This window comes from Emys orbicularis, chromosome 7 (genome assembly GCF_028017835.1).
Source record: "Emys orbicularis isolate rEmyOrb1 chromosome 7, rEmyOrb1.hap1, whole genome shotgun sequence".
NCBI lineage: Eukaryota > Metazoa > Chordata > Testudines > Emydidae > Emys > Emys orbicularis.
The window spans coordinates 46,188,468-46,215,991 of NC_088689.1; the positions used below are offsets into that span (position 1 = coordinate 46,188,468).

At 42.6% G+C, this 27,524-nt stretch overlaps 1 protein-coding gene across 2 annotated transcripts in view; it reads left to right on the forward strand.

The window, feature by feature from the left end:
* Nucleotides 1-27,524, forward strand: part of HERC4 (HECT and RLD domain containing E3 ubiquitin protein ligase 4) — a 99,447-nt gene that overhangs the window by 35,792 nt on the left and 36,131 nt on the right. Inside the window, exons 11-20 of one of the 2 annotated variants that reach the window (XM_065408624.1) lie at nt 1,880-2,004; nt 4,336-4,395; nt 4,558-4,669; nt 5,304-5,493; nt 8,664-8,836; nt 14,095-14,214; nt 18,735-18,758; nt 20,407-20,505; nt 22,487-22,654; nt 22,825-22,968. In XM_065408624.1, coding sequence (XP_065264696.1) covers nt 1,880-2,004; nt 4,336-4,395; nt 4,558-4,669; nt 5,304-5,493; nt 8,664-8,836; nt 14,095-14,214; nt 18,735-18,758; nt 20,407-20,505; nt 22,487-22,654; nt 22,825-22,968 — 1,215 coding nt within the window. The remainder of the gene's footprint in view (nt 1-1,879; nt 2,005-4,335; nt 4,396-4,557; nt 4,670-5,303; nt 5,494-8,663; nt 8,837-14,094; nt 14,215-18,734; nt 18,759-20,406; nt 20,506-22,486; nt 22,655-22,824; nt 22,969-27,524) is intronic. The other variant, XM_065408625.1, reaches the window with a different exon arrangement.

Consider the following 27,524-nt stretch of genomic DNA (forward strand, 5'->3'; position numbering starts at 1 on the left):
CATCCCCCCTCCTTTCTCCCACCAACTCCTGGTGGATCCAGATCCAACACCCTTGGATCTAAAAACAAGGAAAAATCAATCAGGTATTAAGAAAAAGGCGTTTAATTAAAGAAAAGAAAGGTAAAAGAAAACCCTCTGGGAGAGATTAGCATACCAGCTACTCTCACAGACAACAGATTCCAAACACACAGGATGTTCCCCTGGGCAAACCCTTAGTTACACAAAAAAAAAATACCCAAAATACCCAATTTGACTATTCCTCTAATTGCACAAGACAGGTTACAAAGAAATAAACATAAACCTATTTATTTCCTTCACTAATACTCACTACTTAATAAGAGGCTGAATTCTGGAGCTTTCCCACTCCGGTCCAAAGTGAAACTTTTTAGACAAAGGGAACTTTCCTCCTTCCCTTTGAACCATCTGGTCCTCCCATTGGTTCCTCTGGTCAGGTGTCAGCTAGGCTAGGTGAACTTCTTAACCCTTTACAGGTAAAAGAGGCATTAACCCTTAACTATCTGTTTATGACAGGTGCTAATCACAGTAAGCCAAAAAATAAATTGTAAAGTGACCTGTGGTGATTGAAATGGTGAGGACTGCAGACAATAAAAAGGATTTAGTAGTAATAAATGTAAAAATCCAGCAATAAGTGGGAGAGGAAGGGGGACAGCAAATGAGGTAGAGATAGAACTTGACAAATAAACTCACTTTAATACAATATTTATTTTCATCTTGCCTCCTTCTTCCTGTCCAAATATTACTTTTTTTCATGTTACCAAGCACTATAGTTCATAGTCTTAGTGTTTAACATCATGTAGTCTGATCTCCTGTATATCGCAGGCTACCACCTCCCCCCAGCAGCCGCAAATTAACCCAACAACTGAAATTAGACCAAAGTATTACAACCCAGAGGAGACTAGACTATTATGTGCCACAGGCAGAGACTAGAAGGGACTGAGGTGCACCAATACCTGAGGCCCTTGCAATGGCAGGTCAGTGTTTAAGTGACATATTGCCCAGCAAGTGACCTGCACCCACATGCTTCAGAGGACAGTGAAAAAACCCCAAGTTTCCTGCCAGTCTGATCTGGGGGACACTTCCTGACCTCACATATAGTGATCAGTTAGATCTTGAATGTGTGAGCAAGAACCAGCAACCCAAGCGCCAGAGATAGAATGCTCAGTGTTACCTCAGAGCCCTGGCTCTCCCTATCCAATATCCCCTCTCCATCCGTGGCCATCCCTGATGCAGAGGGAGGAGACCCCCCCCCCCCCGCCCCCGTCCTGTGTGTGTGTGTGCGCGCAAGTGTAAGTAAATCAGCATTGGGATGGATGGGATGTGTAATCAGTGTTGGGAGGGGAGGTGCCCATAAGAGGATCTCTTCCTAAAGAAATGACCCTCATTATTAAAACTTTTAAGAAATATTTATTTCACAGCAAGTAATATTATCTAGTCTTGCATAGTTAGTTATTCATTTGAAATTAATCAGTTTTGTATTAAGCAAATTGAAAAAACTCATTGGTTTTCACTTGCATTTAACTTTGTATATTTCTCTGAAAACCTGCTGTTATTCTTTATGCTATTCCAGTAACATCTTCTGTAGGGTTTGAAGGGATATTACAATGTAACTTAGATGCCAGTTGCAATCAACGTTCAAAAATTTATGTCCCAGCTAGAGCTAAAAGGCCTAACACGAAATATACTTTATTCAAATGATAATAATCTGGTTTCTGTCTTCTAATGTAATATTCTCATGGAACATGAATGTATGAATAAAGAGTTTTGTCAATTACATTTTAGGGGTTTGCTTTCCTCATAAGACTGATAAATGAGAAAATTGTTCTGCTTTCTATGGCTGACATCCCTCCTCTAAATTTAGAACATGATGCCACCAGATGACTTCAGATGTCCTGACTCTTCAAAGCAGATCTGGACTGTGAACGAAGTATTTATTCAGAAATTGCTGACTTGTCCATCTGGAAGGCTTCCTGTGGAGATAGCTGAGTAAGAACAAATTAAATTGTTGAGAAAAATATCTTTGAAAACTAAACTAAATTATAATACATATACACAGTTATGAAAGTTTTTCACAAAGAATGTTTTAATTATTGTCTTTGCTGTACACATCAGAACTTTATTCTTGACTATGCTGCTTGTAATGCAATTTAAAGCCTTATAGTAGTTCTACTTCCTTCCTGTTGAAGCAACTAAATAAAAAGTAATAACAAACATTTAAGATACAAAATGTGGACTCAAGGTAGGGATTATGAGATATTAGTGGGGTAAGGTGTGCGTAGGGACTCGGGTAGGGGAAAAGGAGCCTCTATGAGTTGTCTAGACTGGGAAAAGTGGTTGAGGTTAGGTAACCGTGATCTTTTCCCTTGTTTACATCGGGGTCCTCAAACTTCATTGCACTGCGACCCCCTTCTGACAACAAAAATTACTACACGACCCCAGGAGTGGGGACCAAAGCCTGAGCCCGCCCGAGCGCCACCGCCCTGGTGGGGGTGGGGCAAAGCCTGAGTCCCACTGCCCTAGGCAGGGGGAAAAAAAGAAGTCCAAGGGCTTCAGCCCCAGGCAGGGGGCCTGCAACCGGAGCCCCACCATCCGAGGCTGAAGCCCTCAGGCTTCAGCTTCGGCCCCAGGTGGAGTGGCTCATACTTCAGCCCCAGGCCCCCAACAAGTCTAAACCAGCCCTGGCGACCCCATTAAAATGGGGTCACTACCCACTTTGGGGTCCTGACCCACAGTTTGAGAACTGCTGGTTTAGATCCATGTTAACTCCTTTTAACTCAGTACAGCTGGTTGAGATCTACTGGTAGAGTGATCACTTTTAATCACTTTTTATACAGACCTTTAAAGAACAGTAAAGTATTGGGAATTTGACATCAGGACAGATGACTTGAGTGGGAGTATTGACAGAACGTTGGTCATCAAAGTAATAGCCTCAGGAACATAGGTGGAGAACAGGTCAGGCTTTAGAGGGAGAGTGAACTGAGAATCTCAAAGGGAAGGAATAGAAGAGTGAAGGCCATGTGCTACCAGCTACCTCCATACATAATGTGAAACTGTGTTTTTGTAAGTGTTTTGTGAATTTCAATTTTGCTGCCATTCATAACTAATAAATGAGTTGGGACAAAAGAAATTCATTTATAATTGCAGCGTGTAATACAAAGTACTCTTCTGTTGTCATAATCCGATTAGAGTGTCAAGCGGTGTTCTCAAAAAGTAGCAGCCCCTGACTTTTGAATGAGGATCCTACAGGGGCTGCTCCTGGTGGGACAAAGCAAGTGAGAAACCTGCCCCTTTGGCAGTTCTAAAGAGTCAGACCTCTCAGCTAGAATACAGATTTTTTTGAGATGAGCTTCCCTGGGTTTCAGGACATTTCCCTGTTCCCTGGTAGGCCAGGTTGACCGTGGTTATTTCTGAGTGTAGATGGCCCTTCCCTATTGGACTGAAATTCCTATAGTTGCAGGATAAAATAAAGAGAAATCCAAGCAACTGAAATATTATTTCCTCAAGCTTATTAATGCAGAGTTCTGTGGATTCATTATTGTATATGTGCAGTATATTCTGTAGCTATTCGTTGCATGAGATATAATGTGCATGTAGTTTCTCAGTTTTAACTTTTTTTTAGTGAATACTAGCTATTCATTGATGTTCAGTGACTTTTTTAGCTCTCTGAACAAATTCATACTTTGTAAATTAGCAAAAATGTTTATATTCACAAACTTCACATCTAACAGTATGCATCTAGGAATAGGTTGTGAGTGAATTTTCTCTTCATGCATTCACTTTGCTAGTCTGAAAGGTTTTTATATAATATGTAATAAAATAACAGGCCACTTGTAAGAGGGGATCTTGTACCACTAATTAATGTGTGTTTTGGTTGTGGATAAAGCCAGGGCCCATTATCAGTTTTCATAGATCAGATGTCTAATAGCACTGGCAAAAATATCTATTAGCATTTAAAGTCCACGAAAGAAGCTCCCTAAAAAGCACTATATAAAAGTGATTGCCTGAATCAGTTCAAGTGTCAGAAGTATTTTCCTGTAGAAAAGTACCAACTTTATACAAGTTTATTTTTCTTTGAGAAACATTCAGAACTTGGTCTGCTGTTTCAGTTCCTATACACAAAGCTGTCCAATGAAAATTGTTTTGTTTTGACTATCTCAAGTTTGCATTTTGTCTTATCCAATTTCATTTACTGATATTGCAGATAGGCATGATTAGATATTATGTGAAGTGTCATTGGGGTATAAATAACAATTTATAGTAAACACAAACCTTCATTTGATATGTAAATCTAATTTTTCTTATACATATGTTTTTTAGTGAAATAGATGGAACATTTTCTTCAGCTGGCTGCCTAAATGGGAGTTTTTTAGCTGTCAGGTGAGTGGGTAATCTTGTAAATTTCAGATTTCAAGATAGTTTATTGAAGCAGAAATAAAAATGTCTGGGGCGGGGAGGGTGAGGTGTGGAGAGGAGGTGAATGCAAAATTCTTACAGCCTCTTTTTTTTTTTTTTTTTTTTTCCCCCCTCTTTCCCCTTCAGCAATGATGATCACTATAGAACTAGTGCTCGATTCTCGGGGGTTGATATGAACGCTGCTAGACTACTATTTCACAAACTTATAAGTCCTGACCATCCTCGTATATCACAACAGGTTTGTCCTGCAAATCTTCCTTAGATGTAGTTATACGGATTCATAAATTCTGTAGTGTTACACCTTGGTCTGGTTCTTTAGTATAAAAATGTAATCTGTATAAACCAGTTCTAAGTTAATGAGGAGTTTGTAAAAACATTTTGTAGTGGCAGCAGTAAACAACACAGTACATTTTCTGTGTCTAAATATCTGTGATTTTAATTCCATACCTTTTCTATTTTAATGCTGTAATATGTACATAGATAATAGAACATTATAATGTGTATAATAATCTAGGTCTGTTTTTTCTAAATTAATATGGTTTGTGTTAAGCATTGTATATTTTCTGCACTGTATCCTTCATCTTTCCACAAAGCACACTTTGAAGTGTTTAACTATGAAGCTTTTGCTATGGAATAGTTACTCTGTTTTTATCTAAGGTAAACATTGGTACATGAAGTGAATAGCTTCACTATTGTGCTTACGCACATGCATGCAGTAAAACTATTTTCAAATTATTGTTCTGCACTGCACACCTGCTCGTGTCATATTAGGATCAAGCCCTTTCGTTAACTTTGTGTTTATATTTTCAGATGTTTGCTTATTCATTTTTTGTTTTAAAATCAACTGAGTTTACGTCTATGCAATGTTGTAGGTTGCAGCTAGTTTGGAGAAGAACCTTATTCCTAAATTGACTACTTCCTTACCTGATGTTGAAGCCCTAAGGCTGTATCTCACTCTACCAGAATGCCCACTGATGAGTGATGTGAACAATTTTACAACATTAGCTATTCCTTTTGGAACAGCTGTTGTAAATCTAGAAAAAGCTCCACTGAAAGTACTTGGTAAGAATTTTTTTTTAAATCTTCTGTGTTGAAACTCTCTAGCTGAAAATTGGTAGTATGTGGAAATTGCAGAAATGAATTAATAGGATCTGCAAAAATTTCTCTATATATAATTCTGTAGAATCCCTCAAAGAAAAAGTTAGGAATCTAGTTCTTTCTCTTCTCTATTACTCAATCACCGAGAGGTATGTTCCTAACTAGGTAGGAAAGTGTATATCTTCCTTAATATCTGCGTGAGCTACTTGACAGTCCATAAAATGGATCGGTTATCACTGTCTTCAGTCTGATTCCTTTTGAGAGTGAGAATCTCTGTAGTTCATGGATTTCTTTTAAAGGATTTAGAGGGTTTTCATGTTTCCTGTTAGACTGATTAATTAGTGTTTACATTTTCTATGTCCTCTTCATACTCACGATTATCAGTAAAATTTAAATCTGCATAATCAGGTGTGTTTTCACTCATCTTCACTCTTCAAAGAATGTGGGTGGGGGGGAGGCAGTTTGTTTTTCCAAGAAATCATATGCCTTCCCTCTCTTGTAGATAGTTGCTGTCGTGCTGGAAGAGTCATAGCTCACCTCTCTTGCCAAACAGCATCCCGTAGTCAGTTTCCAGGATTGCTAAAGAACAGACATTGAATTCACATCTTTGATTTACTTTGACAAAGCATTTTACCGTTTTCTTCAATAGGTCTCACCAGTGCTGCATAGAGGGATATTGCCTCCCTATTCTGAGCCAGGATATCTGTTCATATACAGCCTAAAACCACTCTAGCTTTCTTACCCTGTTCCATTACAATTTCATATCCTGTTAGCTGTCTTTATTGCCTCAAGATCCTTTTCCTTTTAGACAGTGCAGCTTTCACTATGTCTTCCCATAGCAGTTTGACACGTTTTCCCCCACAGATTTTCTGGCTTTAATTTATATTTGAATTATATCATATTTTATTTCCTCTGTTTATAACAAAACTGATTCCGTTAGAGTGTATTGTAATTGTTTAATTGTGCAGAGTTAATTTATAATGAAGGAATGTTCAAATTTAAAGACTTAACAAAGTGTTGTGCTAGGAACAGCTTGTTACTTCAAAGGTTTGCTGCACGCCCATCATGTTACAACCGTTTCCGTAGAAGGAGGCAGTACTTTAGGGATAGCTCTATAGCTCCTGTCCCCTGACATTTTTCTGTCTCCATATGCAGCTGCATACTGACAAACATGCAGCTCTTTTGGAATCCCCTCTGTCTGCCTATTCAATATGCTTACCTTGCTGCCTCTTCATCTCCTTTCAAAGCTGCCCCAGTGCAATAGATACTTGCATCCATATTTGCCACTAACTTCTATTTTTTTCCAAAATTCCTGGATTTAAAAAGCCCCCCAGAACATTTCAGCATAATGTCCCAATGTCCCTATTTTTAAGCCAAGTATCTGGAATTTCTTCTTCAAGTGATAGCATGTGTCTGTTCCATTGTAGGTATGTGCATGTCTTGTAAACAGATGTCAGAGATTTTTTTCCCACAGCAGTACTTGTTGGGGTGGCTTGAGCACCCTCTGTCACCACATGCCACTGCATGCTGGTATAAGAGGGCGGAACCCCCTCGACTCCTCTCAGTTCCTTCTGACTGCCTGTGACGGTTGTTGGAGCGATCTTGGTTTGGTTAACTCAAGTGCCTTCCCTCTCTCGTAGATGGTTGCAGTTATTGTTAGTTCTTAGATTTTTGTTTTCTTAGGGTACGTCTATACTTACTTCCTGGTCCGGATGTAAGCGATCGATCTTCTGGGATCGATTTATCGTGTCTTGTCTAGACGCGATAAATCGATCCCGGATCGATCCCGGAAGTGCTTGCTGTCGACGCCGGTACTCCAGCTCAGCGAGAGGAGTACGCGGCATCGACGGGGGAGCCTGCCTGCAGCGTCTGGACCCGCGGTAAGTTTGGACTAAGGTACTTCGAATTCAGCTACGTTATTAACGTAGCTGAATTTGCGTACCTTAGTCCGAAGTGGGGGGTTAGTGTGGACCAGGCCTTAGATAAATTAGTGTTATGTTTCAAGGGGTTTTTGGTGTCCTTTTGGACTGTTTGTCCTTTTTTTAGTACTGAGCTCAGTACTGGAAAGATGCCTTGCTCCCCAGGGTGTAAGTCCTGTGGGACTTGTTCTTGTTCAAAGCTGATGCTGGTTAGTGATTTCCCCATCTAACCTGCTTTAAGTGCATGGGTGAGACAGGTGTCACATTTGCAAGGGCTTCAAATCCTGGTCAAAGAAGGACAGAGCAGCAAGGCGTAAGTGCTTGCTTATGAAAACAGCACTGAGACTCCCCTTTGAAGGAGAGCACCCCAAATACTTCAGTGTCAGTACGGAGTGCTCCATCAAAAATATCTTCGGCTTCTCGATCACGATCACCGGTGCCAAAGAAGAGACGCAGATCTTCTTCAGGCTCAGTGTCTCGCCCATCAACCTTGGTACCAAGGCAAGACAGAGGCAAGGACTCTGCTGAGTGTGTGGCAGAGAGAGCTGCTAAAAGGGTTTTGTTGCCTCCTGAGCTGATGCCAGGTCTGTCGGGGCTGTCCCTTGAGAGACAGTTGAGAAACTGAGAGGGATATGCAGCTGCAAGGGACTTGCTCAGCCTCTCAGAACTAGTTTCACCAGCTCTCTGCCCCCCAGCTGTGGCCCTGGGGCTGGAGGAGCTGTCATCTTTCTTTCCCTGCCCCCTGCCCCGTAGCTCTGGGGCTGGAGAAGCTGTCAGCCCCCCACCATAACCAGCAAGGCTTGAGGTGGGATCCAGGGACCACGTTTGTTATTGCCCAAGGTTCGCTATTGCGAAGGGCATTTTAGCGGGGTCTACTGTACCAGCGTGTAGTGGCGTGTGTCAACAGAGCATGCTTAAGTCACCCCAATGGGTAATACTGAGGGGGGGAAATCTCCAACATCTGTGCAGGAGGCATGAGCCTACACACCTTGAAGAATAACAGCTACGGAAAGGTAGATAACCATTTCCAATTCTAAACAGTTTTCCTACACCAGTTCATTTCAGAAGAGATGAAAATTATGTTCCTATTTCTCCACCCTAATCTCTTTATAGCTTTCAATCTCTGGGAGGTATAATTTTTAGGAAGAAGGGCAGTATAACACTGAAAGATGTGATTATAAGTGTTACATGTATATGTTCACTCTTTATTGACAGAAAACTGGTGGTCTATACTTGAACCTCCATTGTTCCTCAAGATAGTGGAGCTGTACAAGGATGTTGTGGTCCACCTCCTGAAATTATACAAGATTGGTATCCCCAATTCTGAAAGAAGAATCTTTACCAGTTTTCTACACACTTCTCTCAAAGTTCTGGAAATTTTACATAGGGTATGTCCTGAGCTATTTTAAGCGGATTGTTGTTTCCAAATTGCTTATTTTGTTAACTGTTGTGCAGTGTTAATTAAATCCCTTTTTATTTTGTAATCAGTGAAGGAATGAATGTGCTCTGATTTAGAATTCTTCTATGGATTGACACTATATAGTTTTCTTGTTAGCAATGCCTTCTGGATGTCTAAATCAGTGGAATACTAAATTTTAGTTTGGCGAGCATGTGGATGCTCTCATTGGGTAGGACAGTTATAAGTTTTTTCATGGAAGCGCAAATTGAATGGAGTAATTATATTTTAGAGAATACAGTAAAATACATTAGAAGACTCAAACTTTCATTTACCATAATAAAATTGAGACTATAAATTGATGTGCAGTTATTTTAAGACTGCAGCTTAAAAAAAAAAAAAGACAGCATTGCTGAGAGAATTATGATTACTCCCTCCTATTCCCAGTTTATTTAAATGGAGTATTAGCATTGAAACTTAATCTTTAGTGACAATGAAGTTCTGAATGTTGACAAAAATGGTTTTCATAATTTGGAACCTTTATTTTGTTCACATTGCATGCCTGTGTAATTGCATTGCCTTATTAGCTATCACAATCTTTCTTTCCCCCTTCCTTTCTGTAGTTCATTACTCTCTCAATGCATTTTGTCTTTATATGCTCTTTGGGGCAAGGACCATATCTTTGTGTGTGTGTGCGCGCGCGCGCAACATCTAGCATATCCTGTTTGGGCCATTTGTGCACTATGTAGATTTAATAACAATGTAAAAAAATAAAATCCTAGAATATCAGGGTTGGAAGGGACCTCAGGAGGTCATCTAGTCCAACCCCCGCTCAAAGCAGGACCAATCCCCAGACAGATTTTTGCCCCAGGTCCCTAAATGGCCTCCTCAAGGATTGAACTGACAACCCTGGGTTTAGCAGGCCAATGCTCAAACCACTGAGCTATATCATGAAATATTATGGGGCTTCAGTGCATGAGATTTGATGTGGAGAGCCAGTTGAATCCTTAATTTCAAATATTATTAGCGGAGAGACCTACTTTTGAGGTGTGCCTGTACACTGCACCAAAGCCTGGAAACTTTCCAAAAAAGTTGAGACTCTTGGGGCAGTTTAGGCTTTGTCTCTAGCTGTGGGACATTCCAGGCGAAGTTATATATGGAAACAGGACTCTTGCCCATCCTTGATTCTTTACAGCTGCCAAAGCAGCAAGTTTGAACTTCCTCTGGTCTCTGGACTTTCAATTCATCTGCCTCTTTTTGGTTTTCATCTTCCTGTTTTAGGCTGCTTTTAGTTTAATAGTTAATTGAACACAGTGATTAATGTTTTACATAAATCCTTAGGCAGATAAATGTTTTTCTTCCTTAGGGTAGGTCTACACTTACCCGGTAGTTCGGCGGCTGGCGATCGAACTTCTGGGTTCGACTTATCGCGTCTTGTCTGGATGCGATAAGTCGAACCCGGAAGTGCTCGCCGTCGACTGCGGTACTCCTGCTTGGCGAGAGGAGTACCGTGGAGTCGACGGGGGAGCCTGCCTGCCGCGTGTGGACCGAGGTAAGTTCGAACTAAGGTACTTCGAACTTCAGCTACGTTATTCACGTAGCTGAAGTTGCGTACCTTAGTTCGAATTGGGGGGTTAGTGTAGACCTGGCCTTAGAAACTGTCCTCCTGACTCACCCAGTTGAGTTAATTTTCTGCGGTATTGACAGTACTTTGGAATAAGACTGCATTTAAGGACCACCCTTCTTGTGTGGACAAGATGTCCATTACAGATCCCCCATAGGTAAAGCCTTTGTTGCTTGCTGAAGGATATTTACCCAGCAGAAGTTCCATGTATGATGTTCACTGTCCAGGCCTGCAGGAGCTATGAATCTTTGTTGAAGTCCATGATAGTACAATTCTTAAAGCTTTCAGAGTAAATGGAGAGTTGGAACTATCTCTAGGTCTTCTAAGTTCCGATCTTGGGGTGAATCTAAGTCCAGTTATAAGAGGGTCTGAGAAGCCAAAGGTAGCATTGGGCTCAGCATCAAAACATCTTTTCTCGGTATCAAGAGTGAGAAAAGGAGATTGCAAAGGCCCACTTTTTTTCCCCTTGAGAGTAGCAGTTCCAGCAAAATTGGCACCAATTGGTGGAACTGTAAGATGCTGAAGTAGAGGTTCCTGCTCTTGGTGCTCCTAGTTCAGAGGGAAAAGTCTTTATTCCCAGTTCAGAAGGTTAAGTCTCCTCTCCTGGTACCAAGTAAAAGCTAATCTTCTCCAGTGAAGCTACCTTTCCTGGTTTGGTCTTTGTTCTCGAGGGAGGACATGGAGGACTATATTTACTCCTTCCCATTACAGGCTTCATCGTCTGTTCAGCTGAGTAGAAGCCCATTGCCAAACACTCCCCATTTATGTCAGATCTGAGGGTTTCTGGAGTCTGCTTTGTTGCCATGTGAGATGGAGTTGAAGGTTTACTTTTGGGGTCCTTGGTTTCCTGCTTCTCAAATTAGACCTCCTTTCTGAGAAAGGAGACCGCGTTGCTTAGTGGATAGAGTGCTGGACTTGGGGAAACCTGGGTTCTATTCTTGCCTTTCCCACTGGCCTGCTGGATGATATTGGGCAACTCATATCACCTCTCTGTGCCTCAGTTTTCCCATCTGTAAAATTGTGAAGTGCTTTAAGATTTACTGGTGAAAAGTGTTATGTAAAAGCAAGGTGGTATTATTTGTTGTGGAGTGAGGTAGCACAGGAGTGGAGATGACTTTCTAATGTTTTTCCATTATATGCACCTGAAAGGTCAACCTTGAAACCTGTTGAGGCATCTGTCTTTCCTGTTCCATGGTTGGTTAATGAATAATATATACAAAAGGAAGAGAATGTCCATAAGGAAGATGAAATACATGGAAGATGTTATGAAAGACATCTGTGTCTCCACCAGAAGATTTTAAACTCTTCCAAGACCTTTTCTCCAGAGTAGCAGGGTTTTGAGCTTCCACTACTCATGGAAATTGTAGATTGGTTTGACATGCTGGCACAGTCAGCCAGTGACTGTGCACATTTATAAGTTCCTGGCATAATTGATTGGGACTTTATTCTTGACACCATACTCTTAAATTCTTGGAAGGCAGACCTATTGTACCAGGCTCCCCCTCAATAATTTGACCCCCCACACACACTTAAACTGATCATCTTATGTTTGGGAGAGCAGTTCTGCAGTCATTGTTGAATTACTCTTGTCAAACTCACTTCTTTAGAGAGAGCTTAATGCTTGTCAATCTCCCAATGACAGCAACAATATTCAAAGAAGAAAAATAAGTTGCTTACATGTAATTGGATTTCTTTGAGTAAATGGTCAGTGCACAGTACAGGGCTTACTCTCCGTTGCCACCACGCCTCCTTTTATAACATTACCTAAAATATTCTGTAGCTTCAAGTGGAAGTCTTCACAGCCCCCCAGTAGCCAAAGTTTTGCAGAGGGTGGGGGGGTATGTTTGGAGAGTGTGTGTTCTTACAAACTACTAAAACGTCAATTAAGGTGAATACACTTTTTTTTCTTTTGCTGCCTTCATAAACCCTTGGATCTGATCAGATCTCCATCTTCCCTTGGCTCTCAGATGTTCAGGGACCTTTAATCAGCACAGTGTTGCGTCCCTTATGAGAACCATTGTACTATGAGACCCCCCAGAGTACATCTAGTTTTGGAGACCTTTACATCTTCAGTTCATGTTTTTTGATGTTATATTACTGTTCTCTGTGAAAGAAGTGCAGTTTAAAAAATGGTAGTTTTTACTGCTGCACTGCCCCTTGTTGCTTCACAGGAAATTCCAGATTTCATAGAGCAGACTGTGCAGGGCATTAATTGGAATGGCAGACTAATGTTCAAAAAGACAGCCTGATTGAAATCTTTACAGCTGTGCTGTCTGTTTTGATTTCCATAATAGGAATATTATGAACACATGCCTTTAGTGGTTGCTTTAGATCTCTTCTAAAGTTATCTGCCTGTCCTTCTACTGTATTGCAGTATTACAGTGGTTTCATCTTTGGGACACAGAAAATGGAAGGAGGGGCAATAGAAGTTGGCCTTTTTAAAGCAATGATATGAATTCCTGAAGTATTTTCATCTTCTACATTCATGTCTTTCTAAGCTTGGATGGGTATATATGTGTGTGTGTGGGGGGGGGGGTGGTCCTAGCTATACTGTAAGTAAAATCCTGTTTTTGTAACATATTATCATCCTCTTATCTGGTACTTCAGTCTTCCTAGATTACAGTAAACTTATATTGTATCTACATAGCAATTTCCCTCCTCCTCCATAAGACAGCCACACAGCAGCCAGGTTGGCATCCACACCTAGTATGCTGCTAAACTGTGTTTGTATCAGTAAATTCTGGAAAAATCTGGGTAGCTATCCCATACTGGCTTAGTAGGGGATTAAGTACCAGGAGGAAATAAACCCTACACAGGAGCAAGTAGGGCAGTATACTATGGGATGTCCTGTTGCACCAAAATCTGGAAGGAAGAAGTATCAGGCATTCTGGTTACACAGCCAGGTTTGGAGGATCCTGCCTGGGAGGCAAAATAACAATGTTTTCTTTTTAGGAAGAAAACCATGTACCACCATGTACGACTAACAAGGGAGACTCCTAGTTAACCATAAGCATAGGTAGCTAAGCTTATGTGTTGATAAACGCTGTTCAAAGCAATTGTCATTAATCGGTTACAAACTAGGTTAAAAATTGCACTTTAGTCAGGGCCTTTAAACAAACAAAAAATAGTACTTGAATAGAGAGTTTTCTTCATCCCCCACTCTTTCCTCTATCCTTGGACTTTTAAATGAGCAAATATGAGATGGCCACCCAGAATGTGGTTTCTGGTGGATCTCACAAGGCTTCATTCACTCTTAAGTCTGCAGTAATTTAAAAATGACAGCACTGTACAGTATGTAACTATATTCTGCAGCTATCGCTGTTCCATTTTTCTTGCAATTTCATGGGATTTCGGAATAATCTACATTTCAACCTCCCGTACGTCCTTTCTTCTGTCCTTGTGGGCATTGGACACCTTTAATGTTTACTCTGTTGGGAAGGAAAACCTCTTTCCTAGTTTTTGTTTGGTAAGGTATCCAAGTTCAGTTAGATTGACATAGCTTAAATTGTTTGTTTTTTAAAAAGACTTTTTATGTTAAACATTCGAGATTAAGCAAACTTTTAGTAGCAAGTAATAATAATGAAAAATAAAAATAATGAAAAGTAAACAATCATACTTTTCTTCAGGTAAATGAGAGAGGAGGACAAATTATACAGTATGACAAATTTTACATTCATGAAATACAAGACTTGATAGACATCAGAAATGACTACATCAACTGGATCCAGCAGCAGGCATATGGAATGGTGAGTTTCCTGTTCCTTTGTGTTCCCTTTTAAAGTATGACTGTAGCTTCCCTCTAGTCTTTGGGTATCTCTTGTTCTTCGTAAAATGCCTTCAAAAATCACGGTGGCTGAATGGTGATTGTGTTAATAAGGTATAAAATTGAACAACCTTAATTTTATATTAATGAAATTTTTAGTATAAAAAGAGCCCTTATTGGTCTAGTGCTTTATCTGCCCAAGGGCTTTCAAAGTCAGCTACACAAGCAATTGTTCAAACACCTCTCAAAAGGTGGTTGTTAATGAAAAACCAACATAATATTTTGAATGGAGTTCCACAGGGATCTGCACTAGGCCTGATACTATTCAACATTTTTCATTAATACATCTCTACCCCGATATAACACAAATTCAGATATAACGCGGTAAAGCTGTGCTCCGGGGGGGCAGGGCTGCGCACTCCGGCGGATCAAAGCAAGTTCGATATAACGCAGTTTCACCTATAACGTAGTAAGCTTTTTTGGCTCCCGAGGACAGCGTTATATCGGGGTAGAGGTGTAAACTGTAAGTAAATATAAAATCATTGCTGATTTAAAACTTGTGGATGCCACAAAGATTGATGGAGTGGTAAATAATAACGAAGGCAGGGCAGTCACACAAGAGTGATCTGGATCACTTGGTAAAATGGACATATTCAAACAAACAAAATGTGCTTTAATAGTCAAAGACAAAGTCATCTTGGAACAAAGAATACAGACCATACCTACAGAATAGGGAACTGAATCCTGGAAAGCAGTGACTCTAAAAATGATTAAGGGGCCATAGTGGACAACCAACTGAACATGAGCTGCCAGTGCAACACTGTGTCAAAAAGGGTTAATGCAGTCCTTGGATGTGTAAACAGGAGGGGAGTGGTGAGGAATATGCAGATGACTTGACCTCTGTATACAGCATTGGGGAGGCAGACATCTAGTTCAGGTATGCATATTTTTAAGCATAATATTGCAAAATTAGAGAGGGTACATAAAAACCATAAAAATTATTTTTTGGGCTGGGAAAAAATTCCTTGCGGTTAAGACTTAATGAACTCAAAAGGTTTAGACAATCAGAGAGAATAGTGAGAGGTGACTCGATTATAGCGTATAAGTACCTTCACAAAGACAAAATACCAGATACAGATCCTTTAACCTAGTGGGGAAAGACCGCAAGAGCCATTGTATGTAAGTTAAAGCCAGACAAATTCAAATTAGAAATAAGGCACAGATCATGAAGGCGATTAACTTTTGGAACAAACTACCAAGGGAAGTGATATATTCTTCATCATTTGAAGCCTTCAAAATTGGATGTGTTTCTGGATGAACTGCTTTAGTCCAACACAAATTATTGGGCTCATTATAGGGGTAACTGAATGAAAGTCTATGGCTTGTGCTATGCCAGAGGTCAGACTGGATGATCTATCTGTCCTTTCTGGTCTTAAAAATCTATGAACTTATTAAACCTTTCCCTTACAGGTATATGGTTTTTTTTATTATTTGACTGTCGAACCTATAACTGTAAGTCTGAGTTCTTCTCTTGTTAAAATTTTGGGGCATGACTGTTTTGCTCAGTTCCTTGGTGAAGTTTGAAAAAAAATGCCAATTGAAGCTCTGAGAAATACCACATTTTGTCCATCACAAATCACCTTTTTGTACAAACTGCTTGAGGTGAAGATGTGTTCCAAGGAAATGAATTTTGTTCTTCCTTGACATATTGAGCCAGTAAGTGAGGGGGACATATCTTATATCTTTTGCTTATGGAAAATCCTAACAGTCTGTTCATTTTGTTCCCACCTTCATTCTTTGGAGCATGGTCCAAATTAAAACAATTCTTTAGCACTGAGCTTCATACCAAAGAAATCTTTGATGGTCCTTTCAATGGGAGTAATTATTCTGTCAGCACTTCTAATGTGGCTCTTATTCACTTAGTGCTATTTTAAGCATATGCATTAATGGTAGGGAGTTCCCCAGGATACAAGGCCTAATGGAGTGGGGTCCCAGTTTATGACTATGGCTCCTACGCACTACAGTAATACAAATAATAACGGGCTTTTTTTAGCTGAGTGTCCTAAGTCTGGCTTATTGATGGATGGACTGAATCCATTTCAGGTCATCCTCCCTGACTGTTCTTTCATTCCTGTGTCATTCTTTTAAGGTACTTTGAGGGAGAAGTTTCAGTACTGACACCTGGTAAATTATTTCTCTTACTGGTAGCTGAAGAACTTCAATGGTGAAGAAGGAAATACAGTAAAGATTTCCCCCACAGTAAAGGTTTCATCAAAAGTTGATTAAATCTCTTCTCCTTTCTGTACAATTTCAACTTTTTGGGACCTGTTTTGTATTTATCAGAAGAGAATGTTCCTATCTTAGTCTCTTCACCCAATATGTGTATCTGTATTCTAGATCTCATTGCAGGTGTATTTTTTCACCCTTTTATCCAATTCAGATGAAACCTCTTCATTGGTAGATATGTTCTTTATTTTTGGCTCTACAGAGGTTTCCTGATCCAACTTTTGTTAGCCTCAGCATGGTAGGATTGTCATGCTTTTATGATGGCTTGCTTGTTAGGTTTATGGGGTTGATATTTTTTGCCGCTATTGCTTTCTTTGGTTTCTGGGCTCAAATGCTCTATGAAAAGTTGAAAACCCTTGTTAGGTACTCTGTAGGCACATTCATTGTTGAGATTTTGAATATGAATTTCAGTGGAGAGGGGAGCCATCATGTGTCATGATTGCTTTTGGGTGGGGGGAGGGAGGATTGTCAGTTGGTCCATAACACGATGGACATCATCTTTGTCATTTTTCTTTCCCTAAACTTTAGAGGACCTGATTCTAGAGGTTTCAAGAGGACGACTTTTTTTTTTTGGCACTGAGTCATTTGCCATGAGGTATTCTGTTGAGCTACATACCAGGCAAGCTCTGGCAGATCAATTCAGTCACTTACTGGATGAACTTTAACACAGACCTTTATCTGGAAGCACTTTCCCTCTAGTTAGTATTCTAGCTCTGGGATCTACTTTTATTAATCAGCTAACTCTGGGAATAAAACTTTTTATATGTACAGTGGTTTGTTTGCTTCAGTTCTTCTTAGCTAAAATCTGATGGTAATATTCTTTTGTTAGACTTTAATTGAAAGTTTTAGTGGTCATCCAGAATTCATTAGTACAGTTGTTTTTCACTCTTCTAGCGATGGAAGTGTTTGTCTTCTTAAAAATACCTTCTGGTGGTTCACTTGAGACCAAATGAAATGTTCTCTGAACACAAATAGCATATCGTATCATAGCTTCTATTTGGGAAACACAGCTTGTCAACTCCTTGGGCTCTGTTCCAAGTCACTGGAAGAACTTTGCCAATGCCAGCCTTCAACCATGAGGTAGACATGAGTTGGAAAAAGACCATTACAGTCTAATAATAAAATACTAATATAACGAGTTGTTTTAAAAGCAGTTAAGATTTTGTTTAAAGGACATTACTGTAGTCTGAGTGATTAGGGGAAAAAATAACAAGTGCCATGTGTACACACAGCTCCACAAATGTGCACTTTCACATGCATTATATTTGGAGAACTTCTAGGTAAGCTAGTGTTTCAGAGACAGTAAGATAGGTGTGTGTGTGTGTGTGTGTGTGTGTGTGTGTGGAGTATGTGTGTTAAATAAACACCTTTGCAGTTATCATTTTGGCCATTAACTTTTATAAGTGAGGGATTCAGACATCCTGGTCCCTTGAGATTTTTCTTTATAGTACTGATTTTTTTTTTAAACTTCTTGGTGCTATTTAAATTTATTTTCCATTTTCTACCCTTGAGAAATCTCTGTCTTAGCGTTCAACAGAGGATGACAGGAAAACATGCAGGAAAGAGCGAATTTAAGTGTTCCAGCAACATATGCCTCTTCTAACACTAAATTCCCCTCCAAGACCATCCAAAAAGTTGCACATTCTCTCTTAATCTTTGTGTACAATAAAGTAGTTACAGATTATGGAAACAAATGAGCATTTATCTAAACTCATGCTCTAAGTGGCTTTTGCACCTTGAAAATCAAAGCATTTACTAACGCTTTGTTGCATTTAACATATAATATGGTATAACAACTTGAGAAAAGGGAAGAAGCAAAAAGCTTGCTTTTTACATAAAGACTCTTAGTGAGTAAGTAAGCATTATATGTAGAATGCCAGGATTTTAAAAATTGATAATATTACTGTTAATATAACATTTATAATACATTTCCCATAACTTAGCATTTATTATTTTAGTGCCGTCCATCCAAGAAAACTTTACTGTAGCATCGCTTTTTAAAGACCCTAGATATAGTAATTAAAAGTATCTTGTTATAGTCTGTAGATTAATTCTAAATGCAAAATTTTTATGTTTTTATTTGCTTCTCTAATAAATAAGTTTTTAAAAATACTGTAGTTTAAATATTTTTGCTGGTTCAGAGAAGAATAATTAATGCAGACACTAATGCTGCTTTTTACTCTTAATTATTGCTACCTTTGTGCATTGCTGTCATAGGACATCAACCATGGATTAACTGAGGTAAGATTGGTTGTAAGCTGGCTTCCTTTTCAGAGTGTAAGGAAATCAGAAATTTTGATTAAGCTCTAGTTCTGTCAAGGATTAATTTCAGAGTATTAGATGTAAGTAAGACTTTAAAATTCGTGTGGGTATAGTCAGAAAAATAGCTGCACAATTTTCTGAAGACATGTTAAGTAAGCAGGTTGGATATAGACGTCATTGATGGAGTACAACTATAGGGCCTTGTGTACACTTCACAGTTTTGTTGGCAAAAGGCAGATTTTGCCGACAAAACAGTGGAGGTGCACATACTACAATGCTACTTTTGGCAACAAAACTCTCCCCTGTTTTGCCAACAAAATAAAATCACCCTGACGAGAAGCATAAAGCTTTTTGCAACAAAGTTAGAGCGACAAAACATCAGTGTAGTCACTGTGTTCCTTACATCACTGTAACTGGCCTCCAGGAGGTATCCCACAATGCCCACCATGACCGCTCTGCTCACTGTTTTGAATTCCACTGCCTCTATCCAGCTACACAGGCATGCACCCGTCCCCTTTCAAAGCCCTAGGAAGTATTGAAATTCTTCAGCGTGGAGCGCTCACATAGCTACAGCCCAGCTGAGCATGGCAGCTTCGGCAGCAAACTCACTCCTGCCTGGACGACAGTGGAGGGGGGGGATCATCTTCATCTGTGGGGAGAGGAGGCTGGGGGAGTACTCTGAGGGAATCACAGAATCAAAACGTTAACTCTGAATCCTGCTCTTCTTGGCACTAGGAACGCAGCAGGCAGGCAGGGCAGGCTGCAGGGGAGAGGGAAGGGGGAAGAGACTTAGGGAGGCAGGGTCTGATATCGAGGGTGTCCCCCTTCCCCAGGATTCATTGCTTCCAGCTGCTGTCTGAACTTAGAGACAGCATGCCGACACATTCACTCTCCCCCCCCAACACACACACACTCTCCCTCTCATATACACACTCGTCCTCTCACACTCTCTCCCAACACGCACCCTGGCTCTCTCTTCTCTCCCCCCCCCCCCCCCGTCACCCTCTACCCCCCCCCACACACACATTTCAGTTGAAGAGCAGCTGGCAATCTAGTAGAATGCTCCTGGAACGATGAGATTGAGAAACCTGCATAATTTGATGCTGTACCTGCCCCATGATGCATTGCAAACCCTTCCTAAAGCTACCCACTGTGCACTGCTCTCTGTCAATGCAAGAGCTGCTACTGTGGATGCGCTCTGCCGACAGAAGGAGCATAGTGTGGACATACAACAGCGGTTTAATTAAAACGGTATGTTGGCATAACTTGCATTGACAAAACTCTGTAGTGTAGACAAGGCCTAAGAAACTTTTAAAACTGTAAGCAATGCAAGCTCAAACTAGGATCTGTAACCAAAACGCTTTCTAACCTCATACCTATTTCAATAATAAAGATTTAGAAATGATCTAACTGTTTTGTTGATGAAACATAAGAGAATTCAAAAATCCACTCCCTTTCCCACAACAATATTGGCCCTGCATTGACAAGTAAAATCTTTTGTCAATAAAGCAGATATATTGAATGAGAGAGAACCATTTTTACAATCCCATTTTTTTCTGACTATAACCACTCTTTTTAAGTACCATATGATAACTCTGTGCACTAATATTTTACTTTTTTTTTCTAGCTAACAGAAAATCCAGTTACAATTTGCACATACCCTTTCGTGTTCGATGCACAGGCAAAAACTACGCTCTTGCAAACAGATGCTGTCTTACAAATGCAGGTAAAATGGTATTTCACTCTTTCTAAACATCAGTTTTTTAAAATATCCAAAAAGGACTAAAATCTATTAACTATTTTGAGATCTATTTTTTTTTCTTCCTACTTTTGTACAAGTAATTTGCATGATATAAATTTGTGGTAGTTTACTTTTCTCCCCCTTTTTAATGTTTTGAACCTAGTTGAAATTGTATTGTTTGGTAATCTGTGTAAATTGTTATCTTTTTTTGTAGCAGTTTCTCTCCTTTCTGTAGCTAGGTGGCACTTTACCAGCCAACTGATTGCTTATCTCAAACTGTAATAGGTATGGTCTTGCATTGCAGATGTAGGTAATGGGAGAGAGTCAAGGCTTGTAAATTGTTTTAAATGTATTTTTTGTGGAAAGGTGGGACTGAATTTCTTAATCTGGAAAAAATGTTGCAATATGGAGATTTCATTTGAGCATCATTGGTTCTTTCCCTATTTGCTGCCATCAAATTACATACTTGCTATTTTTAGTTATTTCAGTTTTGCATTAATCTGGGTAAAGCTAATTCATAAAGCATTGGCCTGCTAAACCCAGGGTTGTGAGTTCAATCCTTAAGGGGGCCATTTAGGGATCTGGGGCAAAATCAGTACTTGGTCCTGCTAGTGAAGGCAGGGGGCTGGACTCGATGACCTTTCAAGGTCCCTTCCAGTTCTAGGAGATGGGATATCTCCATTAAATATAAATTACATACTTGCTATTTTTAGTTATTTCAGTTTTGCATTAATCTGGGTAAAGCTAATTCATAAATATAATGGTTTGTAAAACGTACCCTATATTGTGTCCTTTTATTTCTAAGCATGAGTTATGTTCACCTAACCGTGTCAGTTATGCATTGGAAGTCCATGTTTCTTATTTGTTGTCTTTGTTTCTATCTGACCAACACTGAAACATGTGTGATGTGATGAACAATTGTTCAGCAATTGGTATTCTGTATAATACATACCTGCAGAGCTGTTGTAAAGGAGTCATGAATTATGAAAATCACATGTATAAAGAGGACAGAGTGAGTGAAGGAAAAATAAAAGCAAGTGATTGAAATAATAGTTCCAAACACTCTGACTACGTGAACTGCTCCCCGTCCTCCACATGCCTATTTTCATATTGCCTGTTTACAGTGATAAGAGCCTGTGTCTTGAAGCTGAAGATAGACGGGAAAGAGGCACTGTGCTTGTATGATATGCACTCCTGCTGAAAAATACTAATTCATTTAATCACAATAAGTTAATAAATACAATTTTGAATCTGTTTTCAAAGCTTGTATTCACCACTGATGCTCAAAAATCAGCAATTGTTACGTGAACAGAAAAATAAATGAAAATTCAAGGAAAATGTTCATTCTATGCCTGTGCCCATTTACAGAGTAGATAGTTAATGATCTCTTCTAGAAGATATTTGGCAAGCTTTAAAGAACTCTGTGCCATAATTAGACTACTCATGACAGTATTTTGTTTAATATGATCTTTCATGTTAAGGAGGAGAAGGAAAGCAAGTGAAAAGATTGTTAGACAGTGGAAGAAAATACAACTCAAATGATACAAAACAGCTATAAGAAAAATATGAACAAATTTTACTCTGTGAAACCACTTCTTAATGCTCATTTATGCCAGATTAATATTTACCTCCTCAACCTCTATTTGCCAGTTGTTTTCAATAGACCTTCGATAGGTTGTAGTGTGTGTTTAGCTTTTGTTTCTGTTATACAAAAGTTTTTAATTATTAAAAACAGTAACTTAAGACTTATGGAACTGTTGAACAGCACTGTTAAATTTGTTGGTGCTAGTAGAAAGCATATCTGCTGAGGTTAGAGGGATGTAAAGTGTGTTAAATCTAAAATTGTAGCTCCCAGGTATGTTTGCTAAATAAATACATTGATAGAAGCTCTTAAATGTTGGCTTTCTCATGCATGCAATGTTAGTTGTTATTACTATAACTAAGGCTTTTACTTGGTTTTCCCCAGATGGCTGTTGACCAGGCTCACAGACAGAATTTCTCATCTATTTTTCTCCCTGTATTTGAATCTGTCAATCCTTGTCTAATATTAGTGGTGCGCAGAGACAATATTGTAGGAGATGCTATGGAAGTCCTAAGGAAAACGAAGAATGTAGATTACAAGAAACCACTCAAGGTATAGCCAGTTTATACTGCTTAAATTCCCTTAATCTAACATTAAATCAGATCATAATTTTTATTTTAGTATCTGTTATACCTTAACAAATTCAGTATATTTTTAGATTAAATGTAATTTGTTTTGTATTTCTTTTTTATATTCTGTGCTAACTGAAGTGGCCATTTCAGGTTATTTTTGTAGGGGAAGAAGCTGTTGATGCAGGAGGTGTTCGCAAAGAATTTTTCTTGCTCATCATGAGAGAGTTGCTTGATCCCAAATATGGAATGTTTAGGTACTATGAAGAGTCCAGGCTCATCTGGTTCTCTGACAAGGTACGCTTTACTCTGCAGTGAATGAATCCTCTTTTGACTCATCGTGGTCTGCACTAGGTTTCTAAGGAAATATTTCTAGAGAAGCTGAATAAAATGGCCACAGAGGAGATTCACTCCTTTCACCATTGGATTAAAATTCCCCCCTTCATCACATATTCTGCTAAGATTCTGCCATTCCCCACTAATTCTCCCATAATCCTTACAAGTATAGCAACCAAAAATGCCAGGAAACGTATGGTGGTACAAATAGCTGAAACTCCATAAAGCAGGATAGCAGAGAAAAGTAGGCAACATCATGTCTGACCGCTTCCTTTCCCTTATGTAGCCATGTCTATGGAGCTTATGTAGACAGTGAAGTTGAGAGACCTGGCTTCTGTTTCTGCTCTGTTATTAACTAAGTGTGTGAGCAAGTCACGAAAGCCCAAATTTTCAAGCATTCACCAGTTTGTTGCCTCTGTTTTTGGATATACGAGTTGAGATCCAGTCACACCACAATAAAACATTAGCGTACCTTGTCTTTTGATAGTGGGTCTAGAGAGGTCAATAATGGACATGATATAAATTTTCCACTTAAAAATATAAGCTATGACCCTAATTTTCAAAGGATTGAGTAATCAAATTTTAGTCCATTAAAAGCACTGTTCTATTGGAATACTTAAACACATTTGACACTGCAAGAACTCCCCAGAAGCTCAAAAAGTGCTGAGTGAAACAAACACATTCTTCTTTGAGTGCTTGCTCATGTTGATTCCATTCTAGGTGTGTGTGCGCCCATGTGCGCAGTTGTTGGAGACTTTTGCCTTAGCGGTATCCGTAGAGCTGGCTGTGGCGCCCCCTTGAGTGCCGTGCTCATGCATTGGTATATTAGGCACCACTGGCCCTATGCGCTCTCAGTTTCTTCTTCGAGTGCTTGTTCACGTCCATTCCACATTAGGTGTACGCGCGCCGCATGCACGAACGTCGGAAACTTTTTCCCTCAGCGGCTCCCGTCGGGCCCGCAGGGTCTCCCTTCCCGCCAGAGCGGCGCCCCGCCCCAGCGTATATATACCCCTGCTGGCCCGACCCTCCCTCAGTTCCTTCTTACCGCCCGTGGCGACGTTGGAACAGCTCTTCTCTCAACTCGAGAGTGTCCCTTAGCATAGTCATTAGCAGTAGTTATCAGTTCTTTGTTATAGTAAGTGTTAGAGTTAAGTAGTTTTTAGTTGTTACAAAGACCAACCAAACTCTTGGTGATAGGGGTTTGGTCAACCCCGGCACCGGCCCTGGGCGGCGGGGCATGCCGCACGCCCAAGGCTTCAAGGCTTGTGCCACGTGCCGCAGGCCCATGCCAGTGAGTGACCCGCACGAGTCGTGTCTCCGTTGCCTGGGGGAAGCTCACCAGAAGGAGCGCTGTAAGATTTGTAAGGCTTTCAAGCCCAGGACTCAAAAAGAGAGAGACTTTCGCCTGAAACAGCTCCTCATGGAGATGGCGTTACAGCCCTCCGCTCCCACGGCACCGTCGGCGTCGGTGCGAAGTGCCCCGGCATCGGTCCGCGACCCAACGCAAGCGGTGCAGGCTAAACCTGTGGTGCCGCCTCGGCGCGATCACGCCCGGCACCGATCTGCTTCGCCGGCCAAGCCCAAGAGCCAGCCCAAGGCCCGGGGTCGCTCCCCGCACAAGAAGGCGGCACCTACGAAGACCGCTAGCGCGCCCAAGGCCGTGCCGGCCCCGGCACAGGTCCCGATACCAGTGGCTCCGGCGCCGAAAGGCCCGTCGAGCCCCGGGACAAGCGCGTCGAGTGAGGAGGAGGGGCTGGAGGAACTGTTGGAACAGCCCTCCACCCCGGACACATTTGAGGCGGCGAAGGACCTCATTGAATTGTCCTCCGTCAGCACACTCCGCGCCAAAGACATTCCGCCGAGGCTGCCTTCCAAGGGCAAGCCGGCGATGATGCGCCCGTCGCGGTCGCCATTTCGGCACCGCTCCCGGCGCCGGTCCCGGTCGAGCTCCGCCTCGGTGGACTCCCGGCTTCCCGCCGCGCAACGGGCCTCCACGCAGAAGGGCCCCGGCGCGAGCGAGGCACCGTCCCAGCAACCCGGCCCGAGCAGGCACCGGGGCGCTTCGACGGCGAGGACCCCAAGACCGTCCTCCCGCAGCCGTTCCCGGTCCCGCGGTCAACGGTACCGTTCCAGATCCAGATCGGTACGGCGCTACTCACGGTCCCGGTCCCGACGGCACCGCTCCCCAACACCGGATCGGCACCGCTCCACGGCACCGCCGTGGCCCTCCAGGTCGCCGTCGCTTGCGTCGGAAGTGAGCTCGGGGCGGTCAAGGTACGATCGCAGAGGGCATTCCGCTACACGGCACGAGACCTCTTGGCAACCACACTGGAGCCATCCGGGACAGTGGCCGTTCTGGACCCCGTGGGCCTATCACCAGCAAGGCCCGCCATCCAGAACTTCGAGGTCGGGCCCTTCGGGGGACCGGTCCCGCTCCCCACGGTACCGTCCCACCTCCCGTGCGGAGGCTACGGTCTCCAGACCGCCTGAGGCCGAGAGGGCGGACTCGGCACCGAGCCAGGCACCGTCCATGGCCCAGGGCAGGGGACGCACCCCGGAGGGTCAGCCCGCTGAGGAGGGCTTACAGGAGGATGAGGACGCTCAAAAAGCCATGACCTCCTCCTCCTCACCAGATGAAGCCGTGGCGGGCACAACAGTGTCCGGCCCTCCCCCAATTGACCACCGGGCACACCAGGACTTGCTCCGCCGGGTGGCCCTCAACTTGGGGTTGCAGGCGGAGGAGACGGTCGAGCAGGAGGACCCCATGGTAGACATTCTCAGCCCGGAGGGTCCCTCCAGGATTGCTCTTCCATTGATAAAGACCGTACAGTCAAACTATAAGACTGTGTGGCAGACGCCGGCCTCCTCTGCACCGACCGCACGGGGCGTCGAGAGGAAGTACTTCGTCCCATCCAGGGGGTTTGACTTCCTCTTCTCCCATCCAGCCCCATGTTCGCTGGTAGTTTCGGCGGTCAACGAAAAGGAGCGGCATGGCCAGCAGGCCCCGGCCCCCAAGGCCAAGGAGGCGAAACGATTAGACCTCTTCGGCAGGAAGGTCTACTCGTCGGGAGGCCTCCAGTTGCGGATCGCGAACCAGCAGGCGATCCTCAACAGACACAACTTTAACTCCTGGGCGTCGGTGTCCAAGTTCAAGGAGGCCCTGCCTCAGGGGTCGCAGCCCGAGTTTGCGGCCATTGTGGACGAGGGAAAGGCGGTGGCCAAGACTTCTTTACAGGCCTCGCTCGACTCGGCCGATGCGGCCGCCAGGACTATCGCGTCCGGAGTGGTGATGAGACGTTCAGCGTGGTTGCAAGTGTCTGGTCTTCCTCCAGAGGTGCAAAACACCCTCCAGGACCTTCCGTTTGAAGGGACGGGGTTGTTTTCGGAGCAGACTGATGCCAGGCTCCATGGCCTCAAAGATTCGCGGGCTACCCTCAAGTCTTTGGGGATGCATACCCCCGTGACGCAGAGGAAACCCTTTAAGCCACAGCCTCCACAGAGGCAATACCAGCCTCGCCCTCGACACGAGCCTTACCGTAGACGGGGCAGAGACAATAGGCGTAGGCGCAACAATACGCCTAACCACGGTCAAGGCCAGGGCAATAACAACGGCAAGCCGCAGCCGGGCAATAAACAAGGATTTTGAAGATGCGATCGAGGACAGCGTACCGATCTCTTGCCCGGATCCTCCCCTGTGTTTCAGGGACCGCCTATCCCGTTTTTCCCATGCCTGGTCACATATAACATCAGATCATTGGGTCCGCCGCACGGTGGAGTCAGGATATGCCCTCCAGTTTTCCTCGCCCCCCCCTTCCCACCCACCCCCCCCGTCCCTCTTCAGGGACCCCTCTCACGAGCAACTCCTTATGCAGGAGGTACGGACCCTCCTCGCTGTAGGGGCGGTGGAAGAGGTTCCTCCAGACCTCAGAGGAAAAGGGTTCTATTCCAGATACTTCCTCATTCCCAAGGCGAAAGGGGGCCTCCGTCCTATCCTGGACCTTCGCAAGCTGAACAAGTACTTGCGAAAGCCACGTTTCCGTATGGTCTCCCTCGGTACCATCATTCCTTCCCTGGATCCGGGTGATTGGTACGCTGCCCTCGATATGAAAGACGCGTACTTTCACATCGCTATCCGCCCGGCCCACCGGCGGTTCCTGCGCTTCACTATCCAGCAGCGCCATTTTCAGTTTGCGGTCTTGCCCTTCGGCCTGGCAACGGCCCCACGTGTCTTCACGAAATGCATGTCCGTGGTGGCGGCCTTTCTTCGGAAGCGACGGATGCGCGTCTACCCATACCTGGACGATTGGCTCCTGGCGGGCCGGTCAGAGGCAGAGGTTCACGCCCACGTGACATTGGCGCTACAAGTGTTCCGCGATCTCGGCCTGTTGGTCAATGTGCCCAAGTCCTCACTAGTCCCCACACAGAGACTGGAATTCATAGGGGCAGTCCTGGACTCGGTGGCAGCGAGGGCGAGCCTTCCCGTATCTCGTTTCCGGGCAATCCAGGAGGCCGTGACC